Source organism: Hypanus sabinus, chromosome 4 (genome assembly GCF_030144855.1).
Source record: "Hypanus sabinus isolate sHypSab1 chromosome 4, sHypSab1.hap1, whole genome shotgun sequence".
In the NCBI taxonomy this organism is placed as follows: domain Eukaryota; kingdom Metazoa; phylum Chordata; class Chondrichthyes; order Myliobatiformes; family Dasyatidae; genus Hypanus; species Hypanus sabinus.
Window position 1 is genome coordinate 22,910,435 of NC_082709.1, and position 17,614 is coordinate 22,928,048.

The 17,614-nt window shown below is 41.2% G+C and overlaps 1 protein-coding gene across 12 annotated transcripts in view; it reads left to right on the forward strand.

Annotated features, from left to right (window-relative positions):
- Positions 1-16,775, forward strand: part of LOC132392553 (serine/threonine-protein kinase tousled-like 1) — a 144,358-nt gene extending 127,583 nt beyond the window's left edge. For all 12 annotated transcript variants that reach the window (XM_059966566.1, XM_059966569.1, XM_059966567.1 and 9 more), the window contains 4 exons: positions 2,259-2,397; positions 14,904-15,015; positions 15,101-15,208; positions 15,312-16,775. In XM_059966566.1, the coding sequence (XP_059822549.1) occupies positions 2,259-2,397; positions 14,904-15,015; positions 15,101-15,208; positions 15,312-15,488 (536 nt within the window). In that variant the 3' untranslated portion in view covers positions 15,489-16,775. The remainder of the gene's footprint in view (positions 1-2,258; positions 2,398-14,903; positions 15,016-15,100; positions 15,209-15,311) is intronic.
- Positions 16,776-17,614: the final 839 nt, after the last annotated feature.

Sequence of the window (17,614 nt, forward strand, 5' to 3'; positions counted from 1 at the left end):
CAACATTGCCATTTCTTTAGCATTCCTCGGTATTTCAAGAGGCTGAGTTACCAGCTCAACACTCAACCCAGCGGGAATGGAAAGCATGCAAGGAGCCGGCTGGATTTGAATCCAGGATCATTCGCCTCAAAGTCTAGTGCGGATGCCACTGCACCACTGACTGGCTATTGATGGATATCATTGTTTGTGAAGAACTTTAGAATAAGGATATTTAGTGCAAATATGAATGCAAGAACTAAGCTGTCTTTCATAAAAGGAAAAGTAGTAATAGATTGAGTAATGGAATTGTTTGAATCTCTACAGCCTTCAAATTGTGATACTTTACCTGCCACGTAGTATTATATTTTGAGCAAACCGCTGGATGTTATATCATTTTGCAAAGAATATTTGCTTGAAGGAATGACATAATGTCATCACAAAACCAGAATGACTTAAAAATATAAGTAACAATTACATCAAAAATCTGTCACTGGAACAACAAATTAACTGACTCTTCAGGCAATATTTGAATCTAGGAAACTCACAAAAAAAAAACAAATCTAAAAGAAGGCTGCTTCTTTTATGCAAATGTACTTCCTATGTAAAGCACTCTGGAGGACATTGTAACCAAAACAAAACAACGGGTATAGACCTTAAGACATAGGAGCAGATATAGGCCATTTGGCCCATCAAGTCTGCTCCGCCATTTCATCATGTCTGATCCAACTTACCTCAGCCCCAGTCTCCTGCGTTCTCCCTATATTCCTTGGTAACCTGACAACCAACCTCTGCCTTAAATATGGCAAAGAATTCCACAGATTCACAACCCCCGGCTAAAGAAACTCCTCATCTCCATTCTAAAAGGACACTCCTCTATTCTGCGGCTGTGTCCTCTGGTCTTAGACTCTCCCATCATAGGAAACATCCTCTCCACATCCACGCTATCAAGGCCTTTCACCATTCAAAGGGTTTCGACGAGGTCACCCCTTCCTAGAGCCATCAGGTGTTCTTCATGTAACATACCATTCAATCCTGGAATAGTTTTCATGAACCTCCTTTGAACCTTCTCTAGTTTCAGCACATCCTTTTTAAAAAGAAAAGGCCCAAACATGATCACAATACTTCAAGTGAGGCCTCACCATATGCTTTATAAAGTCTCCTTGATTTAATATTTTAGTCCTCTTGAAATTAATGCTAACATTGCACATGCCTTTCTCGCCACAGACCTTGGGGAATCCTGCACAAGGACCCACTAGTCCCTTTGCATCCCAGCTTTTGCATTTCTCTCCATTTAGAAAATAGTCAATCCTTTCATTTCTTTTACCAAAGACTTCTTAGCACTTTTTTCCATCTGCCATTTCTATGCCCATTCTCCTAATCTGTCCTTATTTATCTCCCCCTCCACCTATCTTCATATTGCCTGCAAACTTTGCAACACAGCTATCAATTCCATCATCCAGATCATTGACATATAAATATAAAATGAATTGGTTACAAAACAGACCCCATAGAACATCACTAGTCACCAACAGCCAGTCAGAAAAGGCTCCCGTTATTCCCATCTTTGCCTCTTGCCAATCAGTTACTGTTTTATCTATGTTAGAATCTTTCTTGTAATACCATGGGCTCAAAGCTTGTTAAGCATCCTCATGTGGTACCTGATCAAAGGCCTTGCCAAGTACACATCAACTGATTCTCCTTCCATCTATCCTGTTTGCTACTACAAAGAATTCCAGCAGATTTGGCAGTCAAAATTTTCCCTTGAGGAAATCATGCTGACTATGGCCTATTTTATCATGTGCCTCCAAGTACCCTGAGATCTCATCATTAATAATCAACTCCCAACATTTTCCCAGCCAGTGTAGTCAGGCTAACTGGCCAAGAGTATCCTTTCATCTGCTTCTTTCCCTTGAAGAGTGGAGTGACGTTTGATATTTTCCAGTCATCTGGAACCATTCCAGAATCAAGTCATTCTTGAAAGATCATTACAAGTGCCTCCATGATCTCTTCAGCCTTTAGCTCTGTATCCACACAGGCGATGGCGACTGTGCTTGCCCCTTCCTTCCTTTAATTTGCTTTTATGAATATATCCCAAAAACTGATTGGATGTTAGTCAATGCTCTGTTACGCTCCTGCCTTTTATCCTTGGAAGTTGGACCTGATTGAAGTTGCCTCCTCTCCAAACCTTCGACGTCTGGATTGGAAACTGGTCAAAGCTCTATTACTTTGTTTAAAAAGTGTTCAATTAAAATAGTTGCAATTACATTTTTTCCTTATAGGTAATATCCTTCTGGTCGATGGAACTGCATGTGGAGAAATAAAAATAACTGATTTTGGGTTATCAAAGATTATGGATGATGACAATTATAATGCTGTAGATGGAATGGATCTTACATCTCAAGGAGCGGGGACTTACTGGTAAATTAAACATTATTTTGGGGGCAAATACTTTAATGTCATTTTATTCACAGTGAGATTGCTATTTTAATGGGACAAGGTTATAAAATGGTATTTTCAATATGTTTTCATTAGGTAGCTTTTAAATTAAAAGTTACTATACTTTCGGATGTTGAAGTTTTGATTTGAAGTAAGAAACTTGTTTTTATCTAAATAATTAAGAATGAAAAAATCTTCATAATACTGATGTTGTAAAATTATTTAATGATATTACTCAATATTCTCAAAGGGTGGTGAGTATATGGAGGAGGAAAAATACGTACACAACTTCAAACATTCAAAATACCTTTGATAGGTACAAAGTTTTAGAGGGCTACGAGCTGAATGCAGGCAAATGGAATGATGTCAACTAGGTAGCTTGGCATGGTCAACTTGGGGTGGGGCCAAAGGACCTGTGTTTCCATGCTAAATAATTCTTCACTCGTCCTCAGAAGGTGTCTGTATTTCCTTGATTTAGAGAAGTACTGAGACTTCCTCACTTTTCTTTCACAGTAAAGTGCTTAGCAGCATCTGCTGTTAATTAAGTATCATACAAAATTCTTGCCTGCCTTAACCTTGGGTGTCCTATCTGCAAATACCAGAACTGGAAAATGTGACTGGAGCTACCTCTTTAGTTTCTGGGGCATAATTATTTCTTAAACACAAGCTATCTTAATAGGATCATTCCTGCGAGATGAGTATAATTCAGATTCCCTGTTAAATTTTCACCTGGTTACTAGAAATGAGCAGCTATTCACCAAAATGACTTTAAATGTTTTGACAGACTACCCCATTTTTCAGGAGTCTGATAAAGCAAAATGGCTTAAACATATTTAGAGGAAACGACGGCAGAGATTTTGTCACACTGTTAGTTGAATAAGATTTCTTGAATTTTTTTTGGAGTATGCGTTGAGCATCATCTAATATGTGATCCACAATGTTTAAAGAACTTGAAATTACAGAAATGCTTTGCTTGAAAAGGGGCTATTTGGAATGTCAAATCCATGCTGGCTTCATATAGGAACAATTAAGTTTGTCCCTTTCCACTGAGCCTTGCAAATTCATCCATTCAGATACTTATCAAAATAATTTTGGACAACATCCCTTGCAGTGCTTCTGAGACAATACCTATGTAAAAATACTTTTTCCTATTACTGTTTGATTATTTTCCCCAATATCTTCATTTTGTGTTTCCCAGATAGCACCGTTCACATCTTTCCTGAAGTGCACTTGCTAGAACTACATTCATCATTTCAATTGTGGTCAAACTAATGTTTTGTTAAAGTCCGTACTAACTACTTGCTGTTATTCTCTGCCTCTATTTATAAAGCCGATGATTCTATTTGCTCAGTTGGCTTTAAAAAATGACTCCAGTGCGAAGGAAGTGCAGAACATTTAGAAAGCAGGAAAGTTTGCATGAGATTAAAAACAAAAAAACTGGTAGAAACAGCAGGTCGGACAGCATCTGTGGAAAGTGAAATTGTTATATTTCGTTCATTCATTAGGTAATGTAGGGGTCAGCAGAAGTCTGAGGATAATTGGAGAGATTCTACAGGGTAAACCAAGGTGGAGTGGAGGTGACCAATCTTCAAGGCAGTCTACATGTGTAATGCTGATATAAACTTCTGGATATGGAATAAGACAAATTCTAGATGGGTTTTGAAAACATATAAATTTACTTTGAAACAAATCACACTTCATAGTAGAACACTATCCTGCAGTCTTGGAAGAGTCATGCACGAATTCAAAATTTCCTGTCTTGTTTCTGTAATATGATGACATACGTATGGGTCATTTGTAACACTCTTTTCTGCATTCTGTTTTTCCCTTGCACTATCTCAGGGCACTGTGGTGACATTATCTGTATGGTTGATATGCAAAACAACAGTTAATTTTTTCCCTCTGTATCTTGGTATATCAACAGTAGTAAATCATTTTACTACACTGCTGAAGAGAGCACAGAATGTTTTGGGAATGAATGGCCACTTTTCAAAATTGTAATATTAGAAGGGTACTCATGTGATCAGGTGGATGTTAGTGGAGAGTGTGGCGACCCACTTCCCAGTGCACTCGAACTGGCTCACAAAGCAGTGCGCGCCGGCATTGAGGCCGGTCCCAAAGAGGGCGCCAAGCCTGCTTCACCAGCAAGGGGAAAAGCCTGCACGCGGGACGGGACTGTGATCAGGAAGGCTTTAAAGCGAGGCCGCGGTTTGAATAAATCTCTTTTTGCAACTGCAGCTCACCGACTCCGTGTCGTTATTTCAGCGCTGCATGTAGCACACTGCTACAATTGGTGACCCCGACGGCCCAAATATTATTTGGGCCGAAGATGAACAACGCTGCATCTGTTCATGCAGTTTCGTTAAAACTGCCAAGCTTCTGGACACTGCTACCTCACCTATGGTTCCAGTAAGCAGAAGCCCAATTCCACATTCGGCAGATAACCTCGGATGCCACAAGTTACTACTCTGTGGTGAGCTCCCTCGACCAGGAAACAGCAGCCCAGGTTGAGGAGTTCATACAGTCGCCCCCAGCGGACGGCAAGTACGCAGAATTCAAAGCCTTACTCATAAGGACTTTCTGACTCTCACGGCGCGAGCGAGCTGCCCGCTTACTGCACCTGGATGGTTTGGGGGACAGGTCACCGTCGGCTTTGATGAACGAGATGCTGTCCCTGGCCGGAGGTCACAAGTCCTGCCTCATGTTTGAGCAGGTGTTCCTGGAGTAGCTGCCGGAGGACGTATGCCTGCTGCTGTCCGACGCGGATTTCAGCGACCCCCTGAAGGTGGCAGCCCGGGCAGATGTGCTGTGGAAAGCCAAGGAGAGTGGGGCGTCCGCTGCACAGATCACCAGGCCACACTCCCAGCAGCAAACCAGACCAGGCCCGGCTGCAGAGCCCGCTAACCCCAGAGGCAGGGGTGAGGAGGACAACGAGCAATGATGCTTCTACCACCAGCGGTGGGGCACAGAAGCCCACCACTGTAGCCCGCCAGGGAAACGCCAGGGCCAGCCACTGCTGATGGCTACGGCAGCTGGCCATTGGGATAGCCTTCTGTATGTCTGGGACAAGCGGTTGGGACGCTGCTTTTTGGTCGACACTGGAGCCGAGATCAGTGTCTTACCTCCGAGTTATGACACCCGTAACAAAGCACCGGGTCCCACCCTGAGGGCCGCGAACGGCAGCACAGTACGGACCTACGGCACCCATACGGTGCGGCTACAGTTCGGCTCCAGCTGGTTCACGTGGGACTTCACACTGGCCGTTGTAGCCCAACCGCTCCTGGGAGCGGATTTTTTGTGAGCTCACAGCCTACTGGTCGACCTGCCAAGGAAGAGACTGGTCCATGCCGAGCCTTTTCAAACATTCTCCCTGGGTGAAGCCCAGTTGCCAGCCCCACGCCTAAACTTCATCACGCTGTCCGACAACGACTTCACCAGAGTCCTGGCAGATTTCCCATCTGTTCTGGCACCGCAGTTCACAGCAGCCATGCCCAGACACGGCGTACAGCACCACATCCCGACACAAGGACCTCCCCTCCTCGCCCGTGCTCGAAGGCTTCCCCCAGACAAGCTCTGACTGGCGAAGGAGGAGTTCAAGAGGATGGAGGAATTGGGGATCATACAGCAGTCCGACAGCCCATGGGCCTCCCCCCTGCACACGGTGCTCAAAGCAACAGGGGGCTGGAGACCATGCGGCAACTACCGCAGGCTGAACGAGGCTACAACACCGGACCACTACCCTGTGCCGCACATTCAGGACTTTGCAGCAAACCTGCACGGTGCACGGATCTTCTCCAAGGTAGACCTCGTCCGGGGATACCATCAAATCCCGATGCATCCGGACGACATTCCCAAAATGGCTCTCATCACCCCTTTCGGTCTTTTCGAGTTCCTCCACATGCCGTTCGGCCTAAAGAATGCCGCACAGACGCTTCAGTGGTTAATAGACGCGGTGGGATGCGACCTGGACTTCGCTTTCATCTAAATAGACGACATCCTCATAGCCAGCAGCAGTCGTCAGGAGTATCTGTCCCACCTCCGTCAACTCTACACCCGACTGAGTGAATACGGCCTGACAATCAACCCGGCCAAATGACAGTTCGGGGTCGACACCATCGACTTCCTGGGCCACAGGATTACTAAAGACGGGGCAACCCCTCTGCCTACTAAGGTAGACGCGGTCCGCCATTTCCCCCAACCCAACCCAATCAAAGGCCTTCAGGAATTCGTGGGTATGGTGAATTTCTACCACCGCTTCCTCCCTTCAACTGCCCGAATCATGCGCCCCCTGTTCGCCCTGATGTCGGGTAAGGGCAAGAATATTACCTGGGACGAGGAGTCCGCCGCCGCTTTCATTAAAACCAAAGAAACCTTAGCAAATGCCGCGATGCTACTGCACCCCAGAACAGTCGTCCCTACTGCCTTCACAGTGGACGCATCTAACACGGCAGTCGGTGGGGTGCTGGAACAATTCATGGAGGGTCACTGGCAACCCCTGGCGTTTTTCAGCAAACACCTACTTTGCTTTGTGGATCCAGAACTGGCTTGCCCACAGAATGCAAAGAGTGGTTGTAGACGGGTAATATTCTGCATGAAGGTCAGTGACCAGTGGTGTGTCTCGGGGATCTGTTCTGGGACCCTTAATACTTGTGATTTTTATAAATGACCTGGATGAGGAAGTGGAGGGATGGGTTAATAAGTTTGCTGATGACACAAAGGTTGGGGGTGTTGTGGATAGTGGCTGTCAGAAGTTACAACGGGACATTGATAGGATGCAAAACTGGGCTGAAGTGGCAGATGGAGTTCAACCCAGATAAGTGTGAAGTGGTTCGTTTTGGTAGGTCAAATATCATGGCAGAATATAGTATTAATGGTAAGACTCTTGGCAGTGTGGAGGATCAGAGGGATCTTGGTGTCCGAGTCCATAGGACACTCAAAGCAGCTGCGCAGGTTAACTCTGTGGTTAAGAAGGCGTACAGTGTATTGACCTTCTTCAACCGTGGAATTGAACTAAGGAGCCGAGAGGCAATGTTGCAGCTATATAGGACCCTGGTCAGACCCCACTTGTGCTCAGTTCTGGTCGCCTCACTACAGGAAGGATGTGGAAACCATCGAAAGGGTGCAAAGGAAATTTACAGGGATGTTGCCTGGATTGGGAGCATGCCTTACGAAAACAGGTTGAGTGAACTCGGCCTTTTCTCCTTTGAGCGACAGAGGATGAGAGATGTGTAAGGTGATGAGAGGCATTGATCGTATGGATAGTCAGAGGCTTTTTCCCAAGGCTGAAATGGCTCCCACAAGAGAGCACAGGTTTAAGGTGCTTGGGAGTAAGTACAGAGGAGATGTCAGGGGTAAAACTTCTTATGCAGAGAGTAGTGAGGGCGTGGAATGGGCTGCCAGCAATGGTGTGATGGCAGATAGGATAGGGTCTTTTAAGAGACTTCTGGATAGGTACATGGAGCTTAAAAAATAGAGGGCTATGGGTAAGCCTAGTAATTTCTAAGGTAGGGACATGTTTGGCACAACTTTGTGGGCCGAAAGGCCTGTATTGTGCTGTAGCTTTTCTATGTTTCTAATGTGTTTTGTCACATCCTCAAAGAATTCAATCAGACTTGTAAGGAATGACCTGCCTTTAACAAAGCCATGCTGACTATTCCTAGTCATATTATACCTCTCCAAATGTTCATAAATCCTGGCTAAGGATCTTCTCCATCAACTTACCAACCACTGAAGTAAGACTCAATGGTCTATTATTTCCTGGGTTATCTCTACTCCCTTTCTTGAATAAGGGAACAACATTTGCAACCCTCCAATTCCCTGGAACCTCTCCCATCCTCTTTGATGATGCAAAGATCATTGCCAGAGGCTCAGCAATCTCCTCTCTCACCTTCCACAGTAACCTGGGGTACATCCCATCTGGTCCCAGTGACCTATCCAACTTGATGCTTTCCAAAAGCTCCAGCTCATCCTCTTTCTTAATATCTATATTCTCAAGCTTTTCTGTCCACTGCAGGTCATCCCTATAATTGCCAAGATCCTTTTCCGTAATGACTACTGAAGCAAAGTATTCATTTAAGTACTTCTGCTATTTCCTCCATTTCCATGCACACTTTTCCACTGTCAGACTTGATTGGTCCTATTTTCTCGCATCTTATCCTCTTGCTCTTCGCATACTTGTAGAAAGCCTTGGGGTTTTCCTTAATCCTATTCGCCAGAGCCTTCTCATGACCCCTTCTGGCTCTCCTAATTTCATTCTTAAGCTCCTTCCTGTTAACCTTATAATTTTCTACATCTGTCATTACCTGTTTTTTTTTAACCTTTCGTAAGCTTTTTTCTTCTTGACTAGATTAACAGCCTTTGTACACCACGGATCTTGTACCCTACCATATTTTCCATGTCTCATTGGAATGTACCTACTCAGAACCCCACGCAAATATCTCCTGAACATTTGCCAGATTTCAAGTTTTTTTTAAAAAAATTAGTTGGTTTGGAATATTATGATCATTACTATACATCTTGAGTAATTAAAATTGTCCTGCAGATGGGCTTTCTTGAGTTTAAGCTAGAATACTGAGCTAATCTTTTAAAATTAATGTGTACGATTATCAAATGTTCCACAAGTTCAAGGTACTGTTTCCTCTGCAATGATTGCTAACACTGCATCCATGTTAAGTTCTTTTATCACTGAATGGAGATTCTGGAAGTAATGTGCATAAATTCTGGAAGTAATGTGCATCAGCTAGTTACTTCGTTTATTTTGAAGGTATTTTGTTAGTTTTATGGTATCCAAAAATGGAAGTTAATTAGGCCATCAGTTAATCTGGGCAGCCTCTTGTTATTCTTTTTGAGACAACTTTTAAAGAACAAAAACTAAATTGTGAAACTAGCCAGGAATCCCTTCATATATTTGGGACACTACGCTGCTTCACTGGGGCATGAGACTGTTGCTGAACAGTTTCTTACTAGCATTAGTCATTTGCACTTGTATAGCCGTGAGACAGTACACCATGCTAGAGTGATCAGATTCTAAATACTGTCTGTTGCATGTGTTTGTGTTCAAAAAGCAGTGATTTTCATCACTGATAGTTAGCGAGAAATAAGTAGTAGAACAATTCGGAACTGTTTTGCTCACTGTGGTTTCAAGCATTCAGGCTTGGAGATGCCAGAAACAACCAGGAGTGAAAATGAATCTATTTCACACATTGTATGAAGCCAGTCCATTAGCTGCACTAGGTGTCTGCGCTGATTTTGTTCATTTGCAGTCAATCAAAAGAACATGGCAGATGAATTCCTCTGTAAATGACTACTAGGAGCTAAAAATAGTTTTATAGTACTGTAGAGGTATTGGTAGTGTTCTAATTAGCTCTGTATTTAATTTAAATACATTGTTACGTCCCCCTTGATTTGGTTCACTATTTTATTTCTAGCTCCTAGACCTCATTGCTTAATTGTAAGTTGATTACTTATGATTGTGTTGTTAAGTAATTAACCTTTGACATCAGGTCAGCCATTATATAATCGCTTGTATATTTGTTCATTTATTAGTAAGAAGCATTTTTATGAGAAGAAGGAATTTTAATCAATATTTGAATATATCTTTTGTAAGAATGCTGAGAAGTACTGTCTTTTTACTCAGCTCCTTATGTACTGTAACACATGGGTGAATAATACAACCATCTTCAAACTACAATTACACCGGAACTGGAGTTTACCCATCTGCATAGCTTAAGAATAAAGGGAAATTCTTGAGTGAGGACAGAATAGTTTAAAAAAAAGCACTCCCAACAGTGAATATATCCACAGTGGATAATATATTGATTCTGCAAGTTAAAATGTCAGCGACAGAGAAGAGAAGCCTTGAAACCAGGTCAATGTGTTTGTTACATTCATCCAGATTATCAAGACAGTCTAACAGACCAGTGGCAAGCATAGTGACACTGAAAGCCCAAGTAAGGGTCAAAGCAGCGCTGGCCAGGGCATCATTTGCACAAAGAGAAATTGATGTTAAAGTGAGGCAGGTTGAATTAAGTGTAGATGACCTGCCTGGAAGCCACGTTAAAGGCACTACAATTGAAAGAGGCTGAGGCAGCTTCAGCCAAGGCCAGAGTCTTTCAGGATGATGTGGTGAGTTTGATCTGGCATCATTCTCAGCAAACTGTTCCATGTCATTCAGCTGAGAGGAGTAAGAAGTATGTTCAAGATCAGTCCTCTTATGCTTGTACCCACCCATCAGTAGATCCTGAAGACTCAGAGGGAGGCTTCTCTTCCTTATAACACCCCACTTCTTACCAAAACAGGACAGCTCAGACTTGAGAACAGAGACCGCATTCCTTGTATTCGTGTATTCGTGTTGAACAGGCAGCTATCTCAAAATGTCCAATAACTGACCACTCACTCACCTATAGATAGGAAAGAGATGTGCGGCCATGTAGTGGTAGACTCCAAGGCCCATACACACCATGGTATAACACAGGTGGTGATGCTGCTCATTCTCCTGGTAAGGTGCACCACATCCCCAATGAACCCCAACCTAATCATGATATATCAGATCTCGTGAGATTCCCAGCCCTTTGTGACCTGCTAACAGCTGGCCTCACCAAATTCAATAATAAGCTAGAAAGTTATTTGGCTTGCAAGTCCATATTCTCCAACGCCACTGAAGACCTCAAGCTAAAGGCTAGTGAAGAACTCTATTTACTGATGACACACACAAAATGCTGGTGGAACACAGCAGGCCAGGCAGCATCTATAGGAAGAAGCACTGTTGACGTTTCGGGCCAAGACCCTTCGTCAGGACTACTTACTGATGACCCAAGTGTGCTGAGCATGCAAGAAGAATAAGGTCAGTTCACATCAAACACTACTCCCAGTTTAGTGATGTCCCAGATACTGATGTCTACAAACCAGCTCCTTCAATGGATGACCTAACTTTCCTGAGGGCGATGGATAACAGGTTTCATCAAGACAGCTCAAACAGCTGGGTGGCACTGCTCCCCTTCCGTAGCCCCCCCCCCCCCCCCCCCCACAATGACCCTCAAATAGCCATGAGCAAGCAAGCAGACGCCTTGCTTCACTTACACGCAACACCCACAGAAGGAAGCCATTACTCTCCTCCGAAACACCCAAGACTTGCTAGCCCTTTCCATCTTGTGATTGCACAAGATGGAAGACCTGACTGCATTTCCTCTAGATGACCTTGCAAAAGGGTTGAAAGACCTTGACTTGGGTGTTGAGAAGTCAGAGGAGCCTAGGTGTAAGTTTGGATGTTACTGAAGATGTGTTCACTTCCAGGTGTCATCAGTGGAGAAACTGGGGTTTTGTCCACCGTGAACAGCCTGTTTGATCTGCTTGGATTCACTACCCCAGTAATTATTCAGGGAAGGAAGATTCTTTAATGTTAATGTGAACAACAGGGTGCAGCACATAAGGAGATTAACTAGAATGTTGGAAATCTGCTCCTAATTACTAGAACCATGCTGATCTTCCCTAAAGATCAATGCCAGCTGGTGATCTAGCTGATAGCGCATGGTTCACAGGGCTAGCGCTTTTGTTCATGTCAGCTGAGACAGGCCACCATTTTACAATTTGACCCGATTGGCCCAGAGTCTGATGCTGAGAGCTGTACACAGGTCGCATGCTATGCTACTAACATCTCTAGCAACTGGTTAGACCCCAAACCCTTTGAGAGGTTTTTGAGTTTGCATCTGCTACAGCAAGGCTCATGCATATTGCTAAATCAGTTGCAGGAAAGAGCAACTGTAAGGGAGGGCACATCTGCAACGATTCCTGTTCCCTGGGTGGCTTGGGTCAAACCAAATCCATCATAATCTACAGTCTGCAACATGAGGTCTTCAGGAAGAAACCAAACAGTATAAATGGAAAAATAGTCAGAAAATGATCGAACCATGAACTTGGTTTGGCAAATCTGTAAAAATGAAGACATTATGTTTAGTTTGTACCGATTCTAGATTTGTTCTGGATTATGTTGTATATTTGATAATCTAATTTGCTTATTTTGAAGTTTGGGTTGGGATAACCACCTCCCTCTATTACATTTTTAGCATCAGCTTCTGCAGAAAGTTAGGAATAATTAACACATTTTATACAAGTATTTCTCCAGCCACATTTTGTTACATGTGTAATCTGAACCAAAGTATATGCAGGTAGAGGAGCTGTGTTCTCTAAACTTTATGATAAAATGGGTCTGATTTGCCTTTTTTTTTACCATTATATTGAGTTGCTTTCTGTCAGTTTTTTTTTGGAAAGGTTCCCAAATGATAATGCCTATGGTATGCAATCCTCAGTTTAGATGAAGGCCTGTTCAAACCATTATAGATATTCTTAAATGCATGGGTCTTCAACGGCTATTATAGCCATTGGGTAGTGATCCCTCTCGAAGGACTTAATTTTACTCTTGTATTTCAAATTTAGTTGATGGTCTTATTACTTTTTGATATTTGACTCTAGTATTCAGTTGATCAGGAACATTGACTCTAATCCTTTTGTTGTGAAAGCCCAAAGTTCAGGCAGGGAGTGTTCTGTCTCTCACTTCTCCTCTCACCCCTCCACTCCAAGACTTAGTTCACTATTTTATTTCTAGCTGCTGGACTTCATTGCTTAATTGTAAGTTTACAGTTGTTGATTACTTATTGTGTCATTAAGCAATCCATCTTTGACAGCAGTCAGCCATTATATAATTGCTTGTATATTCATTCATTAGTCAGAACCACTTTTACGAGTTCAAGGAATTTTAAATCAATTTTGAATATTTTTTGCGAGAACGTTAAAGTATTGTCTTTTAATTTGGCTCCTTGCAAACTGTAACACGGTGGATAATAAAACCGCCTTCAACTACATCTACACTGGGACTGCAGTTTACCTATCAGCTTAAGAAAATGGAAGACCCTTGTGTGAGGGCAGAATATACATAAATTGTTTCCATGAAACTTCAACTAATTAGGACAGTCAGTTGGGGTAAAATGTACGGGGTCCCAGTGTGTCCCATTTATCTAGAATATACTCTACTTGCATAGATTTTCAATTTAAGACCATGATTATTGAAAAGATGGAATTTGTGTTTTTCAGAACCACTACTCACTTAAGTGCATATTATTTCAGAGCAAACTTCCGTATTGCTCAATTACATTATCAATTCTTCTAATTCCATTTCACTCAATGAACTTATTTTTCAAACTATCTGCAATTGGCCTTTCTGGCAATACAGTAAGGATACACTGTTTTTATTTAAGGTATGACCAAGGTATTCTACCGTTTGCTTGGTTCAGTTGGCAACACTTTTATTTCCATTTAATCATTGTCCAGGTCATAGTGAGTACACTACAGTGTATTTACTGAATTAATAATTATTCCCTTCCAATGACATCTTTAAATAATATGTTTTAAAAACAACACCACAGTATCCCATTGAATGGTATGATTCAACAGAAAAGATTTTGCAGTACTTTCTGAAATGCAGTTTTCTGGTCACCCAGTCAAAATTTCTCTTAACCTAACCCAAATCTCAAATTAGTCTTTGATTTATCTTGTTGCAGTTCGGTATATTTGCAAACAACATTGCGGTGACTTAATTTTAAAATGATTGGTCCTAATGCATCTGAGGATGCGGGAATGGTTGACATGTAAAATTTCTCCAAATTTGTGTTCAAAAAAAGATGCAGAAAGTAATGCAAGTAAATGTTGCTTCCTTAGAGACACATCATTATAGGAGAGGAAATGATCAGGACATCAGATATCAACTCTGGCCAAGTGGCATCATTTTATACAAATTAGCTTGTGCTGATTAATGATGCAAGAATCCACAATCTCTTGGCCGTATGTTTTTTGTTCTTTTACTATTCCATTTTAAAGTCAAGATTATTATGTAACCACTTGGGTTTCCTTTATTTCCCATTGCCAATCACCTGCTTTTGACATTTTGCACAATTGGGAACAGTTTCTCCTAACATTCTCTAAACATTTGATTTTAAATACTTTTACTAAACCTGCTCTGAAGATGGAGTCTGCTATTACTGACATGTTTTGTGAAAGTCTATTGCACTGGCTCACTGCCTTCATTTCTCCAAGCTGACAGCCGTCTTTGAACTCTCTCCCCAAATTGTGAAATTGTTCCCAACATGCCTGTGTCAATTCATGAACATAGACCACAAACCAACGATTGTAGCACCAAACTGAGAACTCTTATGAACTTCTGCTTCCCTCTACTACATCTAAGTTGATTTCAGGTCCACACCACCATTATCCTTTATTGCCACCAATTTTGCAATTTTTGCATTGCCTTCATCATTCCTATTTCATTAGCTAAACACAGTATAGAATTAGCAGGTCATACAGACTTTCCATTATTTAATCCTGATTTGTCCATGCAATTATATAGTTTGTTTTGTTTTTTGTATATTAAAAAGTTATTAATATTAATCAAGACAAACTGCAAACTAAAAGTAGCTGTTTTGTTTTAAATCTTTTGCCAGGTACTTGCCTCCTGAGTGTTTTGTTGTAGGAAAAGAACCACCCAAAATTTCTAACAAAGTGGATGTCTGGTCTGTTGGAGTTATCTTCTTCCAGTGTCTGTATGGTCGGAAGGTGATACTGAATTTCTTTTTTTAAAATTATCTCTAGGAGTTTTTGTTGGTGAAAATTGTCTTATGTAAAAAGTATTCTTTTTCAGCCCTTTGGCCACAACCAGTCACAACAGGACATCTTACAAGAGAATACAATATTAAAAGCAACTGAAGTCCAATTTCCTGTTAAACCAGTTGTTAGCAATGAAGCAAAGGTAATTGGGCTCAGTGTCGAATTTACATGTATTTTTTTTCTCATTTGTTGAAACAATTGCCAGAATTCATTTGATTTAAAATCTAACACTTCTATCGTTTCAGGCTTTCATTAGACGTTGTTTAGCATATCGCAAAGAAGATCGCTTTGATGTGCATCTGCTGGCTAATGATACTTACCTTCTCCCTCATATGCGACGGTCAAATTCTTCGGGAAATCTACATATGCCTGGGCCAGCCACAATACCAGTTTCACCAATGTCAAACATAGTTTCTTATTAAGACTGATAGTTATATTGACAGATCTTGTTAAACTTTCCATATTAATTCACAGCTGGAGATGGGATGACTTGAAATAATTTCTTCTTGGGAGGGAGAATTGGAAGGAAAAAGCAGAGGCTGTGAAAGGATTAGGGTATTCCAATTTTTAAATTCTTTGCTTTTGATTTATTTCAAATAGAATTGAACCATGAATAACAGTGAACTGCAGATATTAGCCAGAGTACTGCACACTGTAAAACTTATGCAGTTAGGAGCTGAAAACTGTTCATCCACATTTTTTGGGAACACTGTATATAGTCTGTTTGGAAGTCACATTGGGACTTCTGTTTTTTTGTTTAAAATGAGGCCAGAAAAATGATTTTAGCACACAAATACAACAGCCCATCCAAATAAAATTGTGAAGAGAAATTGAGTAGCTCTTATGAACCTGTAAATGCACATAAATATTTACATATTGAAGCTACAATAAGCAGCTGATGTATTTATAGGTCAAATTGTAGAATGTACTGTGCAAGATAATAGTAAAATAGCATTGTTTTATATTGTTGTAAATGATTTCATTATATTTACCTTGTTCTTAAGTAACAGCAGTTTGATTTTGTAAAGGCTGTATAAAAATTTGGCGTTTTGTTTTTGCTTTCTTAATCAGATCCTGAATTCCAATAATGGATTTTCCCATTGCTACAACGTAGCATTGGTGTTTTATTACAACATGGCCTTCATACATTAGCAACAAAAGTCAGATCTGTAAAGGCTTAATTTTGTATTTAATAAGATTGTCTTAAACAAATTTTGTAATATTGAGGGATAGGCCATTTTATTGATTAGCCTTGATTGCTTGGCATTATTCGAGTGATCTTCAACTATTGGAGAAGAAAAACAAATTGAAATGCAGGACAAATTGTGACATGTTTGCAGGATTATTGGTTTCTTCTCTGTGTAGGCATAAATGGTGTGAAACATTAAATTTTGAACAGTTGCCTGTGCTGTACAAATTACAACCATTTTCAGAAATGCAAAATCTTAATTGTTAGTACAGTTTACTGCTTGTTTTTACATCCATGCAAATAGAATGCCTGTGTGTAATTTATACACTGAAACGAAAAAAGGTTTATCTGGGCTTGTTAATGTTGTATAATTAAGCTGTTGCCTGTGTTCCTGGTGTTAAAAGCTGCATTGTTTTCACTGTAAATAAAATGTTTAACTGTTGACTTAAGAATGTGCTGCTGATACTGTAGAGCGTGCAGCCAAACCCAGTAATAAAACTACAAAATTCTATTTCATTCATGTTTTGACTAAAAGTTCATTGAGCCACTTACTGCTCATAAAGTAGTGAGCTACTGCCCTAAATTCTGACTTCAAGTCTCTGCATGGTATATACTTCGAGTGGGTGGGAAGAGATACAAGCTCTACACACAGTGAAAATAGTTTTGACAGCTGATTAGACCATGTTCCAACTTGTGTAGAATCTATTTCAGACATTGGTTATTTACATAAAAAGTACACATTGTACAAAGTAACATACTTGCTCTTTTGCTTATAATGAGTAATGTGCATAACTTCACATGAACTAAGTTTTAATACTTCCATGTTTAATGGAAATATCAAAGTTGCCATGATACTGATCTGATGCCAATGCAATTCAAATAAAGTTGTTCCATCAAGTGGAACAGCTGTCTATTGGAAGATACTGAATCAGTGCTGAATCCTAGGCCACAGGATTTCACTCCAGCCATTAAAAAAAAAATAGAACTTTTATTCTCATAGAGCATTACAGCACAGAAATAGCCCATTGGCCTATCTAGTCCCATCAAGCTGCACCCCTATATCCCTCCCATCCATGTACTTATCCAAACTTAAATGTTGAAATCAAACCTGCATCCACTACTTCAGCTGGCAGCTTGTCCCACACTGAATGAACAAGTCCCCCACCCCAGGTTTCCCTTAAACATTTCAACTTTCACCCTTAAACTATGACCTCTAGTTCTTGTCTGGCCCATCCTTGGTGGGAAAAGCCTATCTTAAACCATTATAAATACACTCTCATTCTCCAGTGTCCCAGGAAATAAAGTCCTAACCTATTCAACCTTTCCCTGAACTTGGATCCTCAGGTCCCATCAATATCC